The sequence below is a fragment of the Galeopterus variegatus genome, unplaced genomic scaffold, assembly GCF_000696425.1.
Source record: "Galeopterus variegatus unplaced genomic scaffold, G_variegatus-3.0.2 Scaffold1718, whole genome shotgun sequence".
Taxonomy (NCBI): Eukaryota; Metazoa; Chordata; class Mammalia; order Dermoptera; family Cynocephalidae; genus Galeopterus; species Galeopterus variegatus.
The window spans coordinates 181,042-204,933 of NW_007727829.1; the positions used below are offsets into that span (position 1 = coordinate 181,042).

The following is a 23,892-nucleotide window of genomic DNA, read 5'->3' on the forward strand; positions in this document are numbered from 1 at the left end:
TCTAATTTTATGTTTGTGATTTCCCAATACTTTGTTTTGGGAGTTTCAGTAGGTATTTTGGGCAAAACTTCAGGTTTTTTGCCTATGTATTTATTTTAGTAAACAGAAATTTTTAAGTTTAACCTCAGTGCTATTCTTCAATTCTCCTTAACTAAAATAGTAACTTTCTCTTTTTGTGCAATGTGATATTTCTGATGTGTGCTTAAAATTTGGAATTGGAATTAACTTTCTCACTTGTTATTTGCACACATTTTCCAGTTAATTTATGTGAAAACTAGGTGGATTCCAATTTGTGATTTAAAATTAATTAAATTAACAAAAGAGAAAAAGCAATTTAATACAAAAGATCCTCTAAATTCTTTACTAAAATGTTATTTTAATGAGTTTTATTGAATGAGATTAATGTCAGGGAAATAACAAGCATATGTGCTTATACAGGTTTAATATTTTTCTGCTCTGTTGTGCACGAAATATATTTCTATAAACATTACGGTCCAAGATTGATTTTTCTCTAAAGTTGTTAATGCAGTTGTTCCTCAAAATTCCAATTATGTTTTTTAGCAGGGTTGACTTACACTCAACATAATGTTATTTTCTCAGAGCTGCTCTGTGAACAGCTTTCCATCGGTTTTCATTTTGGAAAATGACCAGCAAGAAGGAGGATAATTTACTTGACATTATTGATAAATATTTTGAATTCATTTTATGTCCAAAGCACTGTGCTAGGCATTCCTGGGAATACAAAACATAATTTTTATCATTATTATCTATACTACATAATAAACAATAAACTGTAATAAAGTTTATAATATAGGTACCTGTGGTTGGTGTTCAAGTACTGTTGAAAATGTGTGTAGAGAGTTTCAGACGCCAGTGCAAATGAAGGTCTGAAACAGCTTAAGAAATAAGGGTGATCGGTGAGTTAAGGGAAAATAAAATTGCTGAAGACCTGCAGAGAAAGACAATCAAAGGGAAGAGTGAAATGGGAAACAACAAATTAAGATTAGCTTTCCTGCTGGAAAACATCATACTGGAGACTGGAGTCCCAGAATGTTTCTCTAAAAGCCTAAATTATTTATAAATATATATTTAATATAGGTTTAGATTTAGTAGCTATATATTTTCCATAGGGGGAAATCACTTCAAGTCTTAAATAGATGTTTTGAGATAGCAAGAAGACGTTATATTGGAACCATACCTTATGCCAAAAATAAAAGGTGGGTGACAAGATTAAATATTAAAAACTTAACAGGTTATAGAAAAACAAATAACTTGAGTATGTGATCTGGAAAACTTCGTTATTGAAAAAAATGATTGTTCTTTCAGAATAAGATGCGTGTTTGTATAAAATTTCACATCTCATAGAATGTCATGTGAGTAAGTGTCACAAAAGGAGGCAATCAGGGAACATGGCGATACAAAGTGATTTTATTTGAATTAGTAATATTTTTAAAATAACTGTAATTTTTGTTAACCTCTTTTTCTGGGTTTCACAAACATGTTGAAGAATTACACATACTGTAGCAACTAGATTGTTTTTCCTTCTCTGAAAAAGAATGCATGTTTGTATTGTTAAAATTATAGACCGTGTATAACCTTGTAAAATATCCTACTAAAATGTAAATGTTCAAATGATTATATGTATTGTGGTAATTTTGCCTATTAGTATAGTAAACAAACCTATTCTGTGGAACCATTTTAAAACTTTGCATGACTAGAAATTGCCAAGACACTGCACTAATTCAGTTTCACATACTGCAAATAAATTATTCAATTACTGGCGGTTGCAAGTTAAAAACAAAATACATTGATTTTTTTGTTATTTAATATAGTCACTTTTTAGGTATTCACACTGATAGAAGGTGATGTGGCTTCAAGAATCCAGAATATTATGTGTTGCCATAATTTAGTTGGGCCTGCCATTGCACAACTTTCCCTGTCCACTACACATTTTTGATGGCTAATAGGCTAACTCTTGGTTTTTGCAATATATTTATTTAAAGTTATATTTACTTCTTTACTTTTTTCTTATTGACAAGTGAAAATTGTATATATTTATGGTGTACAACATGATGTTTTGATATAAAGGCATACCTGGTTTTATTGTGCTTGATACTGTGTTTTTTTACAAATTGAAGGTTTGTGGCAACTCTGTGTTGCACTCCACATACAAGTGAGATCATAGGGTATTTGTCTTTCTGTGCCTTGGCTTATTTTGCTTAACGTATTGTCCTCCAGATTCATCCCTGTTGTTGCAAATGACAGGATTTCTGTTTGGTTTTTGTTTGTTTGTTTTAAGGCCTAATAGTATTCTGTTGTGTGTATATACCACTTTTTTTTAATTCATTCAACTGTTGATAGACACTTAGGTTGATTCTATATCTTGGCTATTGTGACTAATGCTGCAGTGAACATGGGAGTGCAGATATCTTTTTGACATACCGATTTCATATCTGTTGGATATGTACCCTGTAGTGGGATTGCTGGATCATATGGGAGTTCTACTTTTAATTTTTTGAGGAACCACCATGCTGTTTTCCATAACAGCTGTACTAATTTACATTCCCACCTACAATGTGCAAGAGTTCCCTTTTCTCCAAATCCTCGCCAACACTTAGCTTTCATCTTTTTGATAGTAATCATTCTAACACGTTTAAGGCAATATATCATTGTGGTTTTAATTTGCATTTCCCTGATGATTAGTGATGTTGAGTGTTTTTTCAAATGCCTGTTGGCCTTTTGTATGACTTCTTTTGGGAAATGTCTAATGCAGGTCCTTTGCCCATTTTCTAATCAGGTTATTTGTCTTCTTACTATTGAGTTGTTTCGAGTTCCTTATATATTTTTTATATTAACCCACTATCAGATACATGGTTTGCAAATATATTTTCCTATTCCGTAGTTCGTCTCTTCAATGGTTTTTTCCTTTGCTGCACAGAAGCTCTTAGTTTTATATAATCCCATTTATCTGTTTTTGCTTTTGTTGCCTGTGTAGAATTATAAATACTTCATAAAATTTATTCATTATGAAGGAAGAGTATAATTTTATCCTTCTGTCATCTTTTTTTTTTTTTAGTGGAAGAAGGACCTTATTTTAATATGTTACTTTCTGCATATTAACTTGGTATGGCAGAGATCTTATTTGTCCTGTGTGACAAAAATGACATTAAAATCAATAATAATTTTTTAGCAATATTTTTTCAAGTTCCATTTTAATTATACATTTAAGCCTTCCTTTTCTAAGTCAGCAAATGAGCACTTAATATATGTTTAGCATCTACTATATCCAAAGACTGTGCACAAAGTCAGATGCCATTTCTAAAGTGCACAGGTACAACATGGTAACTGCAGTTCATGTAATAAATACTTGAAAATAATTAATGTGAGGAGAGGCCAGAGAGATGTAGGCCAAAGGATACAAAGTTGCAGATATATAGGATGAATAGGTCTAGAGATCTAATGTACAACATGAGGACTCTAGGTAATAATATTGAATTGTAGGGCTGGCCGGTTAGCTCACTCGGTTAGAGCATGGTGCTGATAATACCAAGGTCAAATGTTTGGTTCCCTGTACTGGACAGCTGCCAAAAATACATATATATATGTGTATTGTGTTGTATTTGGGATTTTTTTTTTAAAAGAGTACATTTTAGGTGTTCTTGACACACACACATACACACAAGGCAACTGGGTGAGAGGATGGACTTAATGATTTGCTTGGTTATAGTAATCATTTCACTATGTATATGTATATAAAACATCATATTGTATTCCTTAAATATATAGAGTAAAAAAAAAATAAAATAAAATTGCCAAGAGAGTAGATTTTAAGCATTCTCACCACAAAAAAATAAGTATTCACGGTAATGCTTGTATTAATTCGCTCAATTCAGCCATTCCACAATATATACATTATTTCAAAACCTCATGTTGTATACCCTAAATATGTGTAATTGTTCTCTGGTAACTTAAAAGTTGATTAATTTTTTAAAGAAATTAAATACACAGGTAAAATCTGAGAGAACCGTTATTTAGAAATCCTAGAATGTTGGAATACGTGGTGACATTAAAAACTGTGGTTCTCACCTTTTTATCTGCCCAACATATCTAAGAGGAGGGATATAATTTAATAGTGGCTTACTACAAGGATAGAAATGGTAGAGTTTTAAAAGAAGCCTGTGTGCTTTGGAAATAGCCCCACCTCCTGCTGATTTTGAAACCTGCATCCTACCACACATCTACCTTCCATGTTCCCACACCTCAGAAATTACTGGGAGAATAATGAGACTTCATAAATCCACATAGGATAACATTTTTATACAAATAAATGTTGTCTTTTCTCCAGTACTTGTATAAAACATTTTTGTGACACTTCTTATGGAAGGCAGTTCTAACAATTGATAGACCTATTGAGGGTCCTGATCTCAATTGTGTGAGTCTTATCCCATGTTTGACGAAAAAACATATGTTACCCACCTTGATTACCAACTTGATTTACGATTCCTGATTTCCAAAATGCTTTGGTTCATTTCCCCAAAAATGAAATTACACTGAGTTGATGAAAGACTGGCTCCCCATGAGGCCAGCCAGTAAGTTCTGAAAGCAGATTCAAGAAGAAGTTTATAATATTGTCAAGAGAGCAGTTACTCAAACTCAGGGAAGGAAATGCTTAGGACTTAAAAGTTCTGATATGTGTGGAAAACACAAATTATCCCATTATCACATCTTGTATCTCAGGTAGGTAGGTGGTTGTAAAATTTTTTTGTTGTTGATGTTGTTTGTTCATTTTCTGTTTATCAAAAAATAGTCACCTGATTATTTTTTAAGCATTCTTCAGTGTCTCATAATGACCTCATATTGTCCTCTCTCACTGTGCTTACCACTGCAGGTGAAAGTTGCTATCCTTAAATACATTGAAACTTTGGCCAAACAGATGGACCCAGGAGATTTTATAAATTCCAGTGAAACTCGCCTCGCTGTGTCTCGGGTCATCACTTGGACAACAGAACCCAAAAGTTCTGATGTTCGGAAGGTGTGTTTTTAATATAAGGTTTAGGAGATATATTGGAAAAGCAAGTCACTAGTTTTGGATTGCCAGGGAAGGAAGCTAATATTTTTAGGACATTATCAGTTAGCAGTGAGTGATGAGGACGTTTTTTTTTATAATCTCTTTAAATTATTTTAAATTTTGTCAAATTAATATAAGCATAATTTTCAAACATAAAATAAAAAATAGCTGTCCTTGCCACATTCTCCTAACCTTTAATTTTGTAACCATTCAAAATATCCCAAATTGTTCCCCTTGCATTTACCTATGTATTTTAAATAAGACCTTATACTATTTCTTGATTTATTGATTTTAGGCATTATTGATCTATTAATAAACATAAGCATTATGTAAGTCTATCAATCTTGGTAAGTGTGGATTTAGCTTTCTTATATCCTTCCAGCATCCTTTCCTGTATATTTTCCCATAATCTTCAAAATAGTTATGAATCAATTATTGGCAATTAGTAGAAAAGATTTACATTTTACTGTGCAGGCATTTGCTCCTGTACCAAGTGGTTTGCTAACTGCCTTCTTCCTCACAGAAACATCATTTGTCCTAGAGTTAATAATTTGCCTTGTGTTTCATTTGCCTGGATTTTTTTAAAAGTGTTTTTAAAGTATCTGTTAATATTTTCAACATCTCTGCCAAATGCCTATGGCTGATATTTTCCATATGCCCCAAAACGTAGTTTATTTATTTTCTGGAGAGCTCCTTCCTAGACTCTCTGTTCTCTTCTCCTGTTCAAATACATTTTTCTCTAAGCCTGCTACACAGGTATCTTCCTGGAACTTCTCTTCAACATCTTTCTATTCACCCGACTTACTCATTTCTTGCATTTTATATCTACTTCTATTTACTCTCTTCTTTAATAAATCATTTCCTTCGATGTTTGCTGCAAAGGAGTACACAGAATATAAATTTTGTGATCATTATTTACAATGATGAACATTGTACCCAGCAGCAGAATATATATTCTTAAGCATATGTGGAACATTCTGCATGCCAGGGCATGAAACAAACCTTAATAGTTTAAAAACAAAGTATGTTCACTGACCACAGTGGAATTAAATTACAAATCAATAACAGGAAGAAATTTGGGAAACTCACAAACATATAAAAAGTAAACAATTCACTCCTACATAACCAGTGGGTCAAAGAAGAAATCAAAAGAGAAATTAGAAAATACATTGGCCAGTTAGGTCATTCGGTAGAGTGTGGTGCTGATAACACCAAGGTCAAGGGTTTGGATCCCAATACCAGCCGGCAGAAAAAAAACTACCAAAGCTGACTCAAGAAGAAATAGACAAGGTGAATAGAACTATAACAAGTAAAATTGACTTAATAATCAAAAACTGTTCACAAAGAAAAACTGTCTCTTGCTCAGCCATTTGCCATGTGATATTCTGCGTTATTGTAGAGTCACCACTGAGAACAAGGCCCTCACCAGATGTGTTCCCTGGACTTTGGGCTTTCTAGCCTATGAAACTCAGGAGGATGATTCTGGAGGATAGGATGTTGTAGAGGTCCAGCAAGAATGCCCGCATAAATGTTCTACCTGGGATTGTATCCTGGAACCCTCCATCTTTAACATTCTGAAGAGGTATTTTCAGGCAGAATGGTCTCCCAAGAATGTTACCCAGCTCTTATCTGAGAACTACACTGCCAAGGCCCACACTGTGAACCTGCTGGCCAAGTGGCTCATTCAGACAGGTGTTGGGACAGTGCAGGTTCAGGAAGCTATGGAAAATCACTTGAAGAGTTTAATGATGAAACATTTTGGCCCCAGGAAAGCAGATCTATTTTCACTGAAGGAGAGACCCCAACTTGTCTAGAACAAATGATTGCACATACCACATGGTGAGATTTTTTTTACAGACTGGTTGAAGCCCATTCAGACTGTTTGATGTTTAACTTTACTGTGAAGCTGATTTCTGAAACAGAGTTCCAAGGGTCGGTAATCAGTGTATCCACAGCGTGCCCCTAGCTGGAAGTGTTCTCCAGAATATTCATACCTCTCTAGCTGCAATTTTAGATGGAGGAAAAGAAAACCTGGAAAAATATCTCCCTGAGTTTGCCAAGATGGTCTGCCGTGAGGAGCACACATACCTGCTTGCCCAGGCCATGATATCCATGCTGGTCCAAGAAGAACAAGGGGGCTGTACTGTGCATAGGATCACTCAGGAAGTGCAGCACCTTGCCCAGGAGAAGTGTTAGGCCATTGTTCTAATTGCCATATAAACCCCTCCTGTGGCCCTAGTTCCACAACCAACACTTCTAGCTCCTTCTATTTTGACATATGGGTAAACTTCACTTTCTTTATCCGATAGAGCTAGAAAAGTCAGGGTAGAGCTTTTTCTAAGGTGTTGAGCTTTCTTTCCAAAGTGTTGCTTTGATGACTGGTTTGTAATTATATGATTATTTTCAGTTCACTGGATTTATGGACCTGTATTTTCATATATTAAGGTTCATCGATAGCAAATACCATAGTTCTGAAATAGTTATTGAGTAACCTAATTGTTATATTGTAATCTATATCTTACAGAACAAACTTAGCTCTTATTAGCTTTATTTTCTGCTACTAATATGGTCTTAATAAGGTATTTAAAATGTTTGATTCCTTTTATAGAGTCGGCAAGCTGTATTTGAGTCATTCTCTCCCAGCTTGCTCTAAATGTTGTTTTCATGGGTCAGTTAATCAGTATACCAGTGAATGACAGAAATATGGAAAGACAAAGAAATCCCAACAATTTAAAGCGTTAAATGTAAATAAAAGACAAAGAGAAAGAAAAAAGAGAAAAAAGCCACCCTGTTAATGACAGAGTATGTAGTTTTTCTATCAAGAGGCCATGATGCCAGTCAGATCACACTAGCCTTTGCCACATCTGCCTCCTACCCTAAGGTCTGCTAGGCCCTCAGGGCCATGCTGTCCGCAGGAACCCTAAATACTGCTGACATCATCATCCTATTCAAAATGTTCTCCAGCATGGACCCTCCTCCTGTTCAACTCATCCAGGTGCCATCCTTCCTGGATCTTTTCATGCACTCACTCTTTAAACCAGGGACTAAATACAGCCACATACTGGCTTATACAACAAGCATGGTTGAGACCTGGAAGAAGAAAAAGCAAATGAACATCAATAAAGATGAGCTGAAATCAACATCAAAAGCTATTGAAACTTCGCAATTTGTGTTGCAACGAGAACAAAGGAGCCTGTGAAATAGTGGCAGAGTTGAGTACACTTTATCATTGTATAAGGTTTCCATTGATAGCAATGGGTATGCTGAAAAGGATGGATTGGACCATGTCAGAACCAAGGTACTTTCAGCTACAGATTGACCATACACCAGTGTACCTGGCATTGCTGGATGAGATCAGCTCCTGCATTCTGAGGGCCAATAGCTGCTGTTAAGCTTTTTGAGACTGAGCACTCCCAGCTGGACATAATGGAGCAGCTTGAGCTGAAGAATACCCTGCTGGACAGGATGGTTCACCTACTGTATTGAGGTTATGTACTTCCTGTTGTCAGTTACATCCGACAGTGTCTAGGGAAGCTGGACACTGACATTTCACTCATTTGCAATTTTGTCACTGAGGTACTGGATGTCATTGTGCCTCTGTATACCTCTGACTTGGTGCACCTTTTCTTCCCCATTAAAACAAGGTGAACTTGACCCTGTGATGGAATTTGTAGCTCACTGCAAATCTAACTTCATCATGGTGAACTGGTTTAGAAACTGAGACACTTCAATGAACTACTTTCAAGGTTGGGGGGGTGGGAGGGAAAGAGAGATGGAAGTCCAGGCTCAGGCTCAGACGGCTTCACTGGTAAATTCTACCAAACATTAATACCAGTTCTTCACATGCTCTTCCAAAACATAGAAAAGGAAGGAACACTTTCCAGTTCATTCTATGATAGCAGTTTTATCCTGATAACAAAACCACACAGAGACATCACACACAAAAAAACCCTACAGACCAGTATCTCTTATGAATATGGACACCTCAACAAAATACTGACAAACCATATTTGGCAACATGTAAAAAGGTTTATAAACCACGACCAAGTAGGATTTATCCTGTGAATGCAAGGTTGGATTAGCATCCAAAAATCAATTGATCTATAATATAGCATCTCAGTAGTGAAAAATAATAACCACATGACCATCTCAACAGACAGAGAAGGTATTTAGCAAAATCTAACAACCTATCATGGTAAAAGACTCAACAAATAATGGAAGGGAACGTCCTCATGCTAATGGAGGACACCTACAAGAATCCGCAGTTCACCCATACTTAAAACCAGAAGACTGGATGCTTTCTCCCTAAGATCAGGAACAAAACACGAATTTCTGCTCTCACCACTACTATTCAATATTGTCTGGGGGTGCTAACCAGGGCACTTAGGCAAAATAAATAAATACAGGCATCCAGATTGTAAAGGAAAAATTAAAACTATTTGTTTGTAGATGACACGAAATTATGTGTAGAAAATACTAAGGAATTCACTAAAAGACTATTAGAACTAATAAACAAGTCAGCAAGGTTGCAGGATACAAAATCAGAGATCAATTGTATTTCTAAACACTTATGAAAAATCCAAAAATGAAATTAAGAAAACAATTCTGTTTATAATAGCACCAAAAAGAATTAAATATTTAGGAATAAAGTTCTCAAAGGAAATGTGAAACATTTATTCTGGAACTCTAAAACATTTTGAAAGAAGTTGTTTGTTTTTTTTTTTTTTTTTGGTAGCTGTCCAGTATGGAGACCCAAACCCTTGACTTTGGTGTAATAACACCATGCTGTAACCAACTGAGCTAACTGGCCAGCCAAGAAGATTTAAATAAGTGGGAAAACATCCCATGTTCATGGATCTGAAGACTTAATATGTTAAGATGGCAATACTACCCAAATTGATTTACAGATTCAATGTAATTTCTATTAAAATCCAGCTGGCTTTATAGAAATTGACAGCTAGTTCAAAAATTCATATGGAATTGCAAGAGACCCACAACAGCCAAAACAACCCTGAACAAGAGCAAAGTAGAAGGACTTTACATTCTCTGATTGCAAAATTTGTGAAGCAGCAGTAATCAAGACAATGTAGTACTGATACAAGGATAGACATACAGACCAATGGGAAAGAATTGAGAGTTCAGATATAAATCTATGTGTCTATGTCCAACTGATTTTTGACAAAGGTGCCAAGACCATTCAATGGGGAAATAATAGTCAAATTTTTAACAAATTGTACGGGGACAACTGAATAGTCACATGCAAAAGAATAAAGTTAAACCCTCACCTCAGCCTGTATCCAAAAATTAACTCAAAGTGGGTCAAAGAACTAAAATGTAAGATCTACACCTATAAAACTTGCAGAAAAAAATATAGGGATAAATCCTTGTGACCTTGGATTTGGCAATGGATTCTCAGATAAGATACCAAAGCATAAGCAACAAAAGGAAAAATAGATAAATTGGATTGCATCAAAATTAAAATTTTGGGATATTCCAAGAACAATAATACTGTTATGATTATAGAAACTACTGCCACCTTTTTAAGTAAGGGAATGATATGATCTGATTTATGTTTTTAAAGGTTATGCTGGCTTATGTGACAAAGGAGACTGTTGGTGTGCTGTAGAAGGAAGAATAGTATGGAATGGGTGGGCTGATATTGAAAGAGACCTAAGTCCTCATCTGTTATAGTAGGAAATGACTAGAAAATGTCTCAAGCTGCTAAATCAAGAAATAATTGTATAAGCCTGTGAATGCCTAACTATCAGTAAAAACAAGCATTACAAAGGGGAACTCTCTGGAGAGTTGAACAGGGGAATTGAGAATTATAAAACCTTTTCCAAAACTATTTGGTATTTTAATACCCAATGTGTGTATCACCTTGATTTAACGACTTGTAAAGTTATTTTTAAATAATATAAAATATATCAAGTAAAACACGTGACATTAGAACATTTAAAAACCAACAGAAATGAAGGAATAATCAAAATATACTAAAGCTAGGGCCGGCCCAGTGGCGCACTGGAGAGTGCGCCGCTTGGGAGTGCGGCAGCACTCCCGCCGAGGGTTCAGATCCCATGTGGAGACTGGTTCCCGCTCACTGGTTGAGCGCGGTGCGGGCGCAACACCGAGGGTTGCAATTCCGTTGCCGGTCCCCGGTACGGGTGCGACACCAAGGGTTGCGATCCCATTACCGGTCAGTAAAAAAAGACAAAAAAAAAAAAGCTATAGCAATTTAAATCATGTGGTATTAGTACAGAAACAAACAGGTTAGTGGAACATAAAGAAGAGTATAGACACACTTAGGTTTATACAAGAGATTAGTTCATGATGTCAGTTCAGCTCATGAGGAAAGGATGCACTCATTGGTAAATGGTTTGGAAAAAGTTGGGCTATCTGTCCATAGGGGGAAAATAAAGCTGTATTTCTAAACCAAAGTAAACTGTAGATGGAGTAAAGTATATGTTAACAATCATTAGTTCATATGCTCAAATTAACTTGAGGTCCTTTCAATGATGTGGTTAAAGAAAAGATGCAAGATTGTCATTTTTTGTTTTCAAAATGCACTATTAACATGTTAGAGTATACACCCATATGATGTATACTTTGTTGTTTTTAACAGAATAAGCTCATGTTATAGCTGTTGTTTTATTTTTTTTCTTCAGCAGTATGTAATAGATCTCTCTCAATTTCTGTATGAATCAAGCTATATTATCTTTAAAGACTGGGTTGTATAGTATTTTCATTGTTCCAGTATAACATAATTTAACTATTCCCCTAGTGTTGTATATTCAGATGTCATAAACATAGAACACTTGGGTTTTCGTAGTGTAGGGTCAGAAAAGGTCCAGAACAAGGTGTGCACATTTGTATAAAAGTCATGTGATCATGAGCCATTTGAGTTTCTTTCTCTTCTCATTTAAGTTCCTGTATAATCTAAATTTCACGGTTATTACACAGACATGTAATAACTCAGTTGACTACTATTGAAGTAAAGAAATTCATAAGTTTCTTTAACTGAACTGAGTAAGCTTTATTTTGTTCCCATTTCCACAAAACATTAGAATTATTTTAGCTTCAAAATGTAGACTTGTTAGAATAGCTGCTTGAGAGAAGACGAGATATTGCTGGATGATTTAAGAGTCCTATATTGACAAAGTGGAAATTAAACGATTAAGTTGCTCTGGATGGTCTTTGTAAAGCCATCCTTTCTCCTTGTGATCATTGATTAGGAAAACTGAAGTAGTAATATATATTGACAGAGTAACCCTGGAAACTGGTTAACGTTTGTCATTATTTGTTAGGTCATATTTATTACACTTTTTGTATTCCCTTCTTACCTTCAAAAACTAAATAGTAGATCAAATATGTTTTTATCCTTTCAACAAAGAAGTTTGAAAGTGAATGAGAATATCTTCCTTTTCCGTGGAAAAGATGGTCTAGCCCTTGTGCTATTTATTGAACAGAAATGTCAGGGAGAAAATGGTATCCTTTCATTAACCAAAATATATTCATCTGCTTCTTGTGTGCCTTTGTTTTTTTTAGGCAGCACAATCTGTGCTGATTTCTTTATTTGAACTCAATACCCCAGAGTTTACAATGTTATTAGGAGCTTTACCAAAAACTTTTCAGGATGGTGCTACCAAGCTACTTCATAATCATCTTCGAAACACTGGCAATGGAACCCAGGTATTTCTCACTTACTTTCTTGGCTATATTGTATAATGTGATGGGCGATTTAACAGTAATTGCCATTTTGACATGAAGTAAACTCGATCCTAGTATATAATTTTTGCATCTGCATTTGGCAGCATTTCCTGAGCAGAATTAAATATTGTCTTGGAAAGAATAGAGTCCCTAGGCCTGCCATGTTTATAATTTGTGTACATAAGGGTGGTTGTGAATGGTGGCCAGGATATGAACAAGGAAAGCCAAATATGAGCAGAACATAGATGAGGGCAACAACTTTGGAAACCATTAAAATTAGGACATGCTGTTGAGATGAACTAGTCCTTATTTGAGGACTAGCTGGGATATCTTATTCCGGGGTTAACAAATAAGGTTCAAAAGAGTAGTGCTTAAAAAAGTGTGTTCACATTTGATGATTACAGGCTTGTTGGTCCATATGTGCGCAGGTATACAGGATTTTAAGGAAGTAAGTTCTGAGTAAATGAAACATTGTGTGCGTGTGCTCGCTCTCTATAAATGTATATAAATGTAAATAAATGATATGAAATCATTTACATAATATGCCTAAAGAATTGAACTAAAGTTTTAAGAAAGAAAAAGAGGCCTTTGATAACAGATAAAGGAGAATGTAGATGTGCTGTTGTCAGGCTTAAGGTAAAGTCTGAGAGTTAAAAGTAATCTGAGAACAATTTCTTGTGAAGCAGCGTCACTTATCTTTTTAAAAGGAGAAGGGATTGTTTCATTTCAGATAGACACATCAATAATAAGACCAGATTTTACTCCCTTGGTGTTTTTGTGAAAATCATTTGTAAAGCAAATTCAAGGAGGAATAAAATTTGAGCATTAGTAATGGTTGGAGGAAAGAAATTGACTTAGAACAGGAAGCTAATTTTAAATTATTAGTTTAGGATCTTGTTCAATTCTTGAGGGAAAGGATGTTGATAATATTTGAGAGCAGGAAGCAGGTAAGAAGAACAGAAAAAGACCAGAGAGATAGATTTCTGAATAGGGAGAAATAGTCCCCCTAGAAACCAGACATAAGAACATGAACATTAAAATATTGACATATAAATACAGCTCTTTCATATGTTTCAACCTCATGATTGTATGGCTTCCTTAAGAGCCTTTTAGTTGAACTTATCTGTTATATGTTAATACGTATTTGACTCCCTCCCTCAGAGTTCCATGGGGAGTCCTTTGACAAGACCAACACCACGATCACCAGCCAACTGGTCCAGTCCTCTTACTTCTCCTACCAATACATCACAGAATACTTTATCTCCAAGGTAATAAAAAGATAATTTTCCATCATGGTCATATTTGCAAATTCCTGTTCTTAGAAAAGCAGGTATTAATATAATTCCAATCAATTTCTACTTGACTTGAAAGGTCTTAGGAAAGTAGGAACTTAGCAAATTCAAAAAATTTTAAATTTATTCAAAAGCTAACCCTTTAAATGAGAGTCATATATAGGACATGAAATTTTTTTGTAAGTGAAAAGAAAACCTACAGACACAGCTTTCATAAATTACTGTTTATTGCACTAAATATGTAGCATAGTTATGTGCCTCAGAGATGCTATATAAATCCAGTAAATAGAAATGGTGTCTTTCAGTTACATCACACTACTCAGTATAAATGGTAAGGTCAACTATAATGATGGATATTTAGATCTAATTTTGACCAACCACCTCTTAAAGTAGAAAAAAAAATTAAACTTACAAACAAAACGTAAAAATAGAGAAGAACAAATAGGGAACGGTTAAGTGTATAATGATTGTATAATGACATTGTCTACTTATGAGAAAAAAATGTGACTGAGAGATTGATCTTTAACACAAAATATAAGATGCGTATAATTTTCACACACTGTGCAAGTGTGGGCTGTATTTCAGTGCAGTTCTGGCATCATTAATAGACTGATATTTTATAATTTTTCCCTTTCTCTGGCCTTTCGAAAAATAGTTTGCATAATAGTTCATATGTATAGTTATTAGCTTGATTTTTATTAGCCATATACCATAGCATGCTTCATCTGATTATCATTAAAATTATAGGATACTTGGATCAGTGTCTAAGAAAAATATATTGCAAACATATCTTCTAGCCTATTTTTTCCATGTTATGCATATGTGACAATTTTGGTGACTAAATTTCAGCCTTGGTTGAATTTTTTAATTTGACTAGAATGCATACGAATAACATTTATGTTCAGTGTTAAAAATTCTCTGCCTTCTTATAAATTTGTGTAAATTTATCTCTTTTTCAAGTAGTACCATTATGGTGATTTAATCATAGGGATTAGCAAACTTTCTGTAAATGGTCAAGTGGTAAATATTTCAGGCTTTTCAAGCCATGTGATCTTTGTGACTACTACTTAACTCTGCTATTGTGCGAAAACAGCCATAGACAATATTTAAATAAATAAAGCATGGCTGTGTTCCAATAAAGTTTTATTTATGGACACTGAAATTTGAATTTTATACAATTTTCATGTCATGAAATAGCCTTTTGATTTTTTTTTAACCATTTAAAATGTAAAAAACATTCTTAGCTTGCAAGCAAGCTTTCCATAATTTGCAGACCCCTAGTTAATCAAAACAATTTTGAAGGTAGAAAGACAAACCAGTTGTTAAGGGCTGTGCATTCTAGAATCACTATAAACTTTCCTTGGTGGTGAGATTAAAGGAGGCATGTACTTTAACCATTTATGGCTGTCATGTTTTATTTTGCAAATCATGCTTTGGGAAATATACATTCTCTAATCCTGTCTATAAATATCCTACATAATCTCCTCAAATATGTTTGTATTTTAAAACTACATGTAAGTAAAAATTAGTGTTGTCTTTTTCATAGTGCATTTGATTATGACACAGAAAATATGAACTCTGAAGATATTTATAGTTCTCTTAGAGGTGTTACTGAAGCAATACAGAATTTCAGCTTCCGTAGTCAAGAAGATATGAACGAACCATTGAAAAGGGATTCTAAAAAAGATGATGGTGATTCAGTGAGTATTTGAATATTCTTAAATTGCAGACTATTTTATTTTTCACAGAGTATTTTTCTTTATATTTTGATGTTTGTCATTTTCAAATATAATTTTCTAGGGGTCAGTCACTCTACGAGTATTTACTGAGTATCTAAGACATACCAGACACTGTTTTGGGTGTTAGATACAGAGACGAGTTCTATAGAGTTTTAGGTTAGAATGTGCCTTGGAGGAAAGTGAATCTATTTTAGATTGTGTGGTCAAGGAAGGCCTCTCTCAGGAGGAGGTGACATTTGCATTAAGAACTAAATAAAGCCACACAAATCCTAGAGAATTCCATGAAAGAATTAGCAAGTGCAAAGAAAGACACATGGAAGAGAAAACTGTATACCTGGGAAGAAAGCAAGTGTAGTTGCAGCATTATGAAAGAAAGGAGTGGTGAAACATGGACCAGAATACATGAGTCTTGTAAAACAAAATAAGTTTAGATTTTTTTCCCCTAAGAGTAGTGAAAGTGATTTACATCACTAGTTATGTGGCTCCAATTAGGAATGTTATGACCTATATTTTTGACATATGTGAATATTATTATTTAGTTTGTTGCTTCCACCATTATACACAGAGTAGTTATTTTTTATTTTGCTGCTTCATTGTCTTTTCTCTGACAGCTTAGACATTTTTCAAAACAAGCCATATCACCATTTCCAATGGAATTTGTTTCTCAATGTTTGAGAGATTGTAGAACATTGTACTGCTTCAGTGCAATCTCTGAAGGGCTTGCTCCTCTGCTTTCCTGATTTCTTTCCTACTGTTGTTTTTCTACCTATGCGCATCTGGTAGAGCTAGATTGTGGTGGGCCTAGTAAACTGGCTGTCAAAAACCAACTTACCACTTATATTTGAGGTTCTCTACCCTAAAGAGAGCATGTGATAGGAATAACAGGTTACTAAGAATCACTGTTTAATTGAGACTCAGTTTTGTTTTGTTTCAGAAACAGCAATATATAGGGTGGGGAACTCAAGTAGTGGATTCTTATAGAAGTGAGTTCAAATCCTGGTTCCTGGCAGTTATTAGCTAGTCAGGTTGTCATTTCTAAGCCTCAGGGTCTTCATTAGGAAAATAGGGATCTTATTGCCTATCTTAAAAGTTGCTGTGAGTGTAATAAATCATATGACTCCATCTATCTAGCCCAGACCTCTCTACTGAGCTCCACATTTATCCATTTAGCTGCATATATGAACTCCTGATCTTTTCCCCTAAAACTGTTCTTCCCTTTCTTAGTTGATGGCAACAGTAGTTGCTCAGCCAAAAATGTTAGACAAAAGAGTTGTCCTTGGGTCCTGCCATTTTCTCATTCTCCGTACCCAGTCTGTCAGGAAATGTGTTTGTTCCATCTTCAGAGTTTATTCAGAATCCAACTGCTGTTCACCACTGCCTTTCTGGTTTGAGCCATCATCAACATCACTTCTCTCACCTGGATTATTAAAGTGGCATCTAATTGGCCTCCTTGGTTCTGCCCTTGGCCTCATGCAGTCTGTTTTTACTCTTCTACTCACAACTCTAAAAAGGTCCCTGTCTCAGGGTGAAAGCCAAAGTCTACACAACAGACTCTTTTCCTTGTTATCTCTCTGGGCTCACCTCCTATTAGTTCCTCTTTGTGCACTCTGCCCCTGACACACTGGCCTCCTAGCTGTCCTTTGAACTTACTGGACATGCTTTTGCCACAGGTTCTTTGTATTAGATGTTCCCTCTGCCTGAAACAATCTTTCTCCAGATAACCCCATGGCTAATTCTCTCACTTCCTTCAAGTCTTTGCTCAAATGTCTTCTCGGTGAACCCTGCTCAGCCTGTTTAACCTGCAGACTACCTCCCATCCCAGTCCTCATTGATCCCTTTCATGTAGCACTATCTATTCCTTTTTCCCCATATATTAATCGTCTTCTGTCATACCATGTGCTCTACTTATTCATTAAGTTTTTTGTCTCTGTCCCTCCAATAGAATGTAAACTCCATGAGGGTAGACATCATTCTCTCTTTTGTCCACTAATCTATTCATAGTTCCAAGAACAATGCCTGGTATGTAAAAGGTGCACAGTAAATATTTGAAGAGTAGTTGTAAAGTGCCTAGCAAATGGCTTGGCACCTAGTTTGCTCAGTAGATGGTAGTGATGGTGATACTTGTGGTAATGATTTTGATAGCAGTATTCATATCAGTATTAGTATTGATATTTTGGTAAGTATGTTAATGTACCAAACTTCTCTGGCATCCTTCCAAAAGTTATGCAGGCCTTTTAAGCCTTTCTCTTTTTTTAAAGCAGACCTTTTTAAATTTGGTTTTCTTATACATTGTTAAAATACCATCATTGTATAATTTGCTACCTTAATAATGGTTCTGTGTTACTAATGAAAGTTCTTTTGTATCTTTAACTAGCATGGATAAGCTATTGTTAATCACGTTGTATATATTGTTTGGTCAGGCCATTGGCAAGGGAATGGTAATAATTAGAAGCAGCATTCCTTTATGGTTCTTATTTGCCCACACAGCTGTGATTTCTTTACATCTTCACTGTAACCTCTGATATTTTGAATAAAAAAAAAATTTTTTTTTTAACTTATTTTATTTATTTCTTTTTTTTTCCTTTTTGTCTTTTTTCGTGACCGGAAACGGGATCACAACCCTCGGTGTCGCGCCCGCACCGCGCTCAACCAGTGAGCGGACTGGTCTGTATATGGGATCCGAACCCTCGGCGGGAGCGTCGCCGCGCTCCCAAGCGCCGCACTCTACTGAGTGTGCCACCGGGCCGGCCCTTGAATAAAAATTTTAACTCATAATGTTCATTGTCATTTCTTAACTTTTTTCAGCTGGTTATTGTTACCTTCCTTAAATTGCCTTTTAAGCAATAGGGAAACATCTTTTTATCATGTTAAAGTGATATTTGAGAATGAGTTAATTTGCTGTGCCTTCCCCTTCCCACGAATAGATATGTGGTGGTCCTGGGATGTCTGACCCAAGAGCAGGAGGTGATGCTCCTGATTCAAGCCAAACAGCTCTTGATAATAAAGCTTCAATGCTCCATTCGATGCCTGCCCACTCCTCTCCACGCTCTCGAGACTATAATCCATATAACTACTCAGATACCATCAGTCCCTTCAACAAGTCTGCTCTCAAGGAAGCTATGTTTGATGATGATGCTGACCAGTTTCCTGATGGTATGTTCTGGATCATGCAACTACTACCTGTGTTTTGGAGGACTGGTAATCAATGAAACAAAAGAAATGTATATGCTCCTTTATTGTAACTCCCTAAAAAGTAAGGATCTTTGGAATGGGAATGTTTTCTCCCATCTTCTAGGAGTTCATTTCTAGCAGTTTGGTAGTTTTCTTCCCCAGAATGAGTAACAGGATATAGTCATCTTGACATCATCCTCAAATCAAGAAAACCTTAGTTACCTCCCAGCAACAACTGAAACCAACTTAGCTTATAAATTTAGTTTATCTCTAGACAGTTCATTCAGTCACTTATTTTTATACCAGAATGACAAAAACCTTTGGAGAAATACCCATTCTTTGTAATAGCTTTTTAAGCGTGAAGTCATAAACAGACTTTTTGGTTAATAAGATGCATTCAAGAACTAGATATAGGAAAAGCTACCATTAGGATTTGGAGTCAAGTGAAATAGGCTTAGGTCTAAGCTTTAACACTTACTAAACTGTATAGCCTGGTATGATGGTTGACCTTTCTGAGTCTCAGTCATCACCTCTAAAAGAGGATGGTAATGATTGTACTACCTGCCCTTCTGATCACAGTATGCAGTAAGATACAGATAAGATGTATAAAAACTGATGATAAAGTACAAAGCTCTATAAATGGTTTAGTTGGTTTTAATAATAAGGAATTACATTTTTTCTTCTATAAATTACATAATCTATTTTTTTTTTCAAAGATTCCAGTAATATATGTATATATGTTGATAAGCTTAAAAGTCTCCCTCTCAACACTATCCAATGATTCTACATTTAGGCAGTTTCTGGTTTTTCTTTATTCCCATAATCTTGCTGTCAGTGAACATATTTCTGCATAAACTTTTATGCACATGTACAACTAATTCACTCTTAAGAGATTTCTAGAGATGGAATTGCTCAATTAGGGGATATGTGAATTAAAGTTTGGGAGTTACTACCCAGATACATTTCAAAACACCTGGCCAGTTTAAGTATTGCTGATTTCTTCACCAACACAGAATATTTGAATGTTTTTAATTTTTGTGATTGTGATGAATACAAAACAGGTCATCCTAATGTTCATTTCTGTGATTATTAGGGAATTGAGAAATTAAATATTAGAAATTTTTTGTAATTTTTGTAACTTTGACAAGTGAAAAAAATATCTTCATTTGTATTTCTTTGATTACTACTAAGGCTGAAGAATCATGTTTTTACCAACCTCTCATGTTAAGAGTCTTAATATACCACAAATATCACAAAGCCAATATTATAACATCTTACCAAACTAAGACTAAATCACATAAGAATCTATAAAATTGCCAGAGTTATGAACTCTGATGTGTTTTAATCTGTCACAAGTAGTTGATTGTGTTGCTGAGGTTTAGTCATGACAGCAGTGTAACAGGAATGAATAAATTGTATTTAGCATGAAAGTGTCCTTTGAACACTATGTAGTAGCAACAGCCTAGTAAATTAACATTTAGTTTTAGCAACTTTAATCATTTAAAAGTTATCTATGCATTTGCATCACAAACTGGCAGGCTAAATTGGGTCCACTGACATTTCTTGCCTCAACTGCACAGTGTATGTATGTGTATATATTTTTTTATTTTAAAATAATCAAAAGCGGGCCGGCCCGATGGCACACTCGGTAGAGTGCGGCGCTTGGGAGTGCGGCGGCGCTCCCGCCGAGGGTTCGGATCCCATATAGAGACCGGTCCGCTCACTGGTTGAGCGCAGTGCGGGCGTGACACCGAGGGTTGCGATCCCGTTGCCGGTCACGAAAAAAGACAAAAAGGAAAAATAAATAAATAAATAAAATAAAATAAAATAATCAAAAGCTTAAAAGTTGAGGATATAGTACAAAAAACTTTTCTTCCTGAATCATTTGAGAGTAAGTTGCTCCATCACCCCAAATACTTTAGGATTTATTTTCTACAAAAAAAGACATTCTCCTATATAACCACAATATGCTCATCAAAATCAGGAAATTTTCATCAGTATAGTAATAACAACCTAATCCTTAAACCTTATTAGAATTTTGCCAGTTGTCCCAATAATATCTTTTTTTCCAATTTTTTAATTGTGTTAAAATACGCATAACATAAAATTTACTATCTTAACCATTTTAAGTGTATAGTTCAATGATATTAAATACATTCAGACAGCCCCCTCCTCCTGGAAGCAGATAAAAAAGAACACCCAGGGTCCTGGGCAAGGAGCCAGGGGCCACGGCCCCCTCCACCCAGAAGCAGGCAAGAGTGCACACCTGGTGTCCTAGACAAGGAGCCGTGAGCCACAGCCTTCTCTGCCCAGAAGCAGGCAAGAGTGCATGCCAGGGTCCTAGGCAAGGAGCCAAGGGCCACATCCCCCTTTGACTGGAAGAAAGAGAGCACACCAAAAACACCACTTCCGTGCAGGTGGCCCATCATAGCCTCCGCCACAGCTTCTGAAAAAGTTGCTCACAGCCACAGCCACCGTGTAGGCAGCCTGTTAGACACTCAACTGCATGGACACAAGGAGAGTCACCAGTGAAGACCAGAAAAAGAAGAGGACATTTCTCTCCTCAAAACCCACTCCAGAGTAATAGAAGAAGCAACTGCTTTACCAGTATTTCTTTTTATGTGCTTGGCTTATTTCACTTAACATAGTTTTCTCCAAGCCCATCCACGTTGCTGCAAATGGCACAATTTCATTCTTTTTTATGGCTGAATAGTATTCTATTGTGTACATATGCCACATTTTCCTTATCCAGTCATCTGTCAGTGGACATTTAGGTTGGTTGCATATCTTGGCTATTATAAATAGAGCTGCGATGAACATGGGAGTGCAGGTATCCCTTTGACATGATGCTTTCCATTCCTTTGGATATATACCCAGTATTGGGATTGCTGGACAGTACAGTAGTTCTACCTGTAGTTGTTTGAGAAACCTCCATACTGTTTTCCATAATGGCTGTACTAATTTACAGTCCCACCAAGAGTGTAGAAGAGTTTGCTTTTCTCCACACCCTTGTCAGCATTTATTATTCTCAATCTTTTTGATAACAGCCAGTCTAAATGGTGTGAAATGATATCTCAATGTGGTTTTGATTTGTATTTCCCTGATGATTAGTGATGTTGAGTAGCTAACGTTTTGTCAATTTTGGTGATCTTTTCAGAGAACTAACTTATTTCATTGATTTTTCTCTATTTTTTTTTTAATTCTCTGTTTTGTCAATCTCTGCTGTAATCTTTATTATTTCTTTAATTCTGCTAGCTTTAGGGTTAGTTTGTTCTTCTTTTTCTAGTTCTTTAAGTTGTAAAATTAGTTGTTGATTTCAGATCTTATTTTTTAGTGTATTTATAACTATAAATGTCTCAGTACTGCTTTCCCGTGTTCCATAAGTTTTATGTTGTGTTTTGTTTTTAATTGTCTCTAAGTATATACTAGTTTTCCTTTTGATTTCTTCTTTGACCCATTGTTTAAGACTTGTTTAATTTCCACAAATTTGTGAATTTTTTAGTGGTACTTCTTTTATTGATTTCTGACTTCATTATGTTGTGATGGGAGAAGATACTTTGTATGATACCCATCTTTTTAAATCTATTGAGACTTAATTTGTGGCCTAACATACCAGGGTACTTCCAAAAGTTTATGGAAAAATAGAATTAAAAGATAATACAAATCTTTCCACAAACTTATTAAAGACCTCTCATATGGTCCTGAAAAATGTCCCATGTATACTTGAGAGGAATATGTATGCTGTTATTGTTAGGTAGAGTGTTCTATATGACTGTTACATCTAGTTGGTTTATTGTGTTGTTCAAGTCCTCTATTTCCTTACATATTGTGTCTGATTGTTCTACTCATTATTCAGAGTGAGAGTCCAACTATTATTGTAGAACTGTCTATTTTTCCCTTCAATTCTGTCAATTTGTCTCTTGTATCCTTTTTTGATTTGAAGTCTATTTTGTTTGATTTTCATATAGGCACCCCAGCTCTCTTTTGGTTGGTATTGTCATGGAATATCTTTTTCCATCCTTTTACTTTCAACCAGTGTGTGTCCTTGGATCTAAAGGGAGTCTCTTGTAGATAGCATATAATTGGACCGTGTGTTTTTGTCCATTCTGCTAATCTCTGTTTTTTGATTGGAGAGTTTAGTCTATTTACATTTAAAGTAATTATCAATAAGGAAGGACTTTCTTCTGTCATTTTACTATTTGTTGATATGCCTTATATAGCTTGTTTGTCCCTCATTTTCCTGCATTACTGTCTTCTTTTGTGTTTAGTTGATTTTTTGTAATGAAATATTTAAATTTCTTTCTATTTCCTTTTGTGTATATTGTACAGCTAATTATTTTATGGTTAATGTGGAAATTACATTTCACGTCTTAAAGTTATAACACTCTAATTTGAATTTATACCAGTGTCACTTCAATAACATAGAAAAACACTGTGCTTTTCCAGCTTTAACCCCACCCATTTTAGTTATTGATGTCACAGAATTACATCTTTATACAATTGTGCCCAAAAGCATGAACTAATAATCTTTTACAATATTAGTCTCTTAAATTATGTAGAAAACAAAAAGTGGAGTTACAAATGGTTATTACAGTAATACTAGCTTTCATGAATGCCCATGTATTTACTTTTATTGAGATCTTTATTTCTTCATATGGCTTCAAGTTACTGTCTAGTGTCCTTTCAATTTCTCCCTTGCTTTTGAAAGGCTATTTTGCCAGATATAGGATTCATGTTTGACAGTTATTTTCTTTGAGCACCTTGAATATGTTAGCCCACTGCCTTTCTTTCCTGCTGAGAAATCTGCTAATAATCTTATTGAGGATCCTTTGTAGATGATGGGTCACTTCTCTCTTGCTGCTTTCAAGATTCTCCCTTTTCTTTGTCTTTTTTTTTTTTTAATTTTTATTTTGTA

General features: G+C 35.3%; 1 protein-coding gene and 1 pseudogene across 8 annotated transcripts in view; both read left to right on the forward strand.

Moving 5' to 3' along the window:
* The window catches only part of CLASP2 (cytoplasmic linker associated protein 2), a 192,309-nt gene that overhangs the window by 135,667 nt on the left and 32,750 nt on the right, over positions 1–23,892 (forward strand). For all 8 annotated transcript variants that reach the window (XM_008578557.1, XM_008578556.1, XM_008578559.1 and 5 more), the window contains 5 exons: positions 4,889–5,032; positions 12,614–12,757; positions 13,937–14,043; positions 15,614–15,767; positions 18,731–18,959. In XM_008578557.1, coding sequence (XP_008576779.1) covers positions 4,889–5,032; positions 12,614–12,757; positions 13,937–14,043; positions 15,614–15,767; positions 18,731–18,959 — 778 coding nt within the window. The remainder of the gene's footprint in view (positions 1–4,888; positions 5,033–12,613; positions 12,758–13,936; positions 14,044–15,613; positions 15,768–18,730; positions 18,960–23,892) is intronic.
* LOC103595221 lies at positions 6,050–8,789 on the forward strand (annotated as a pseudogene).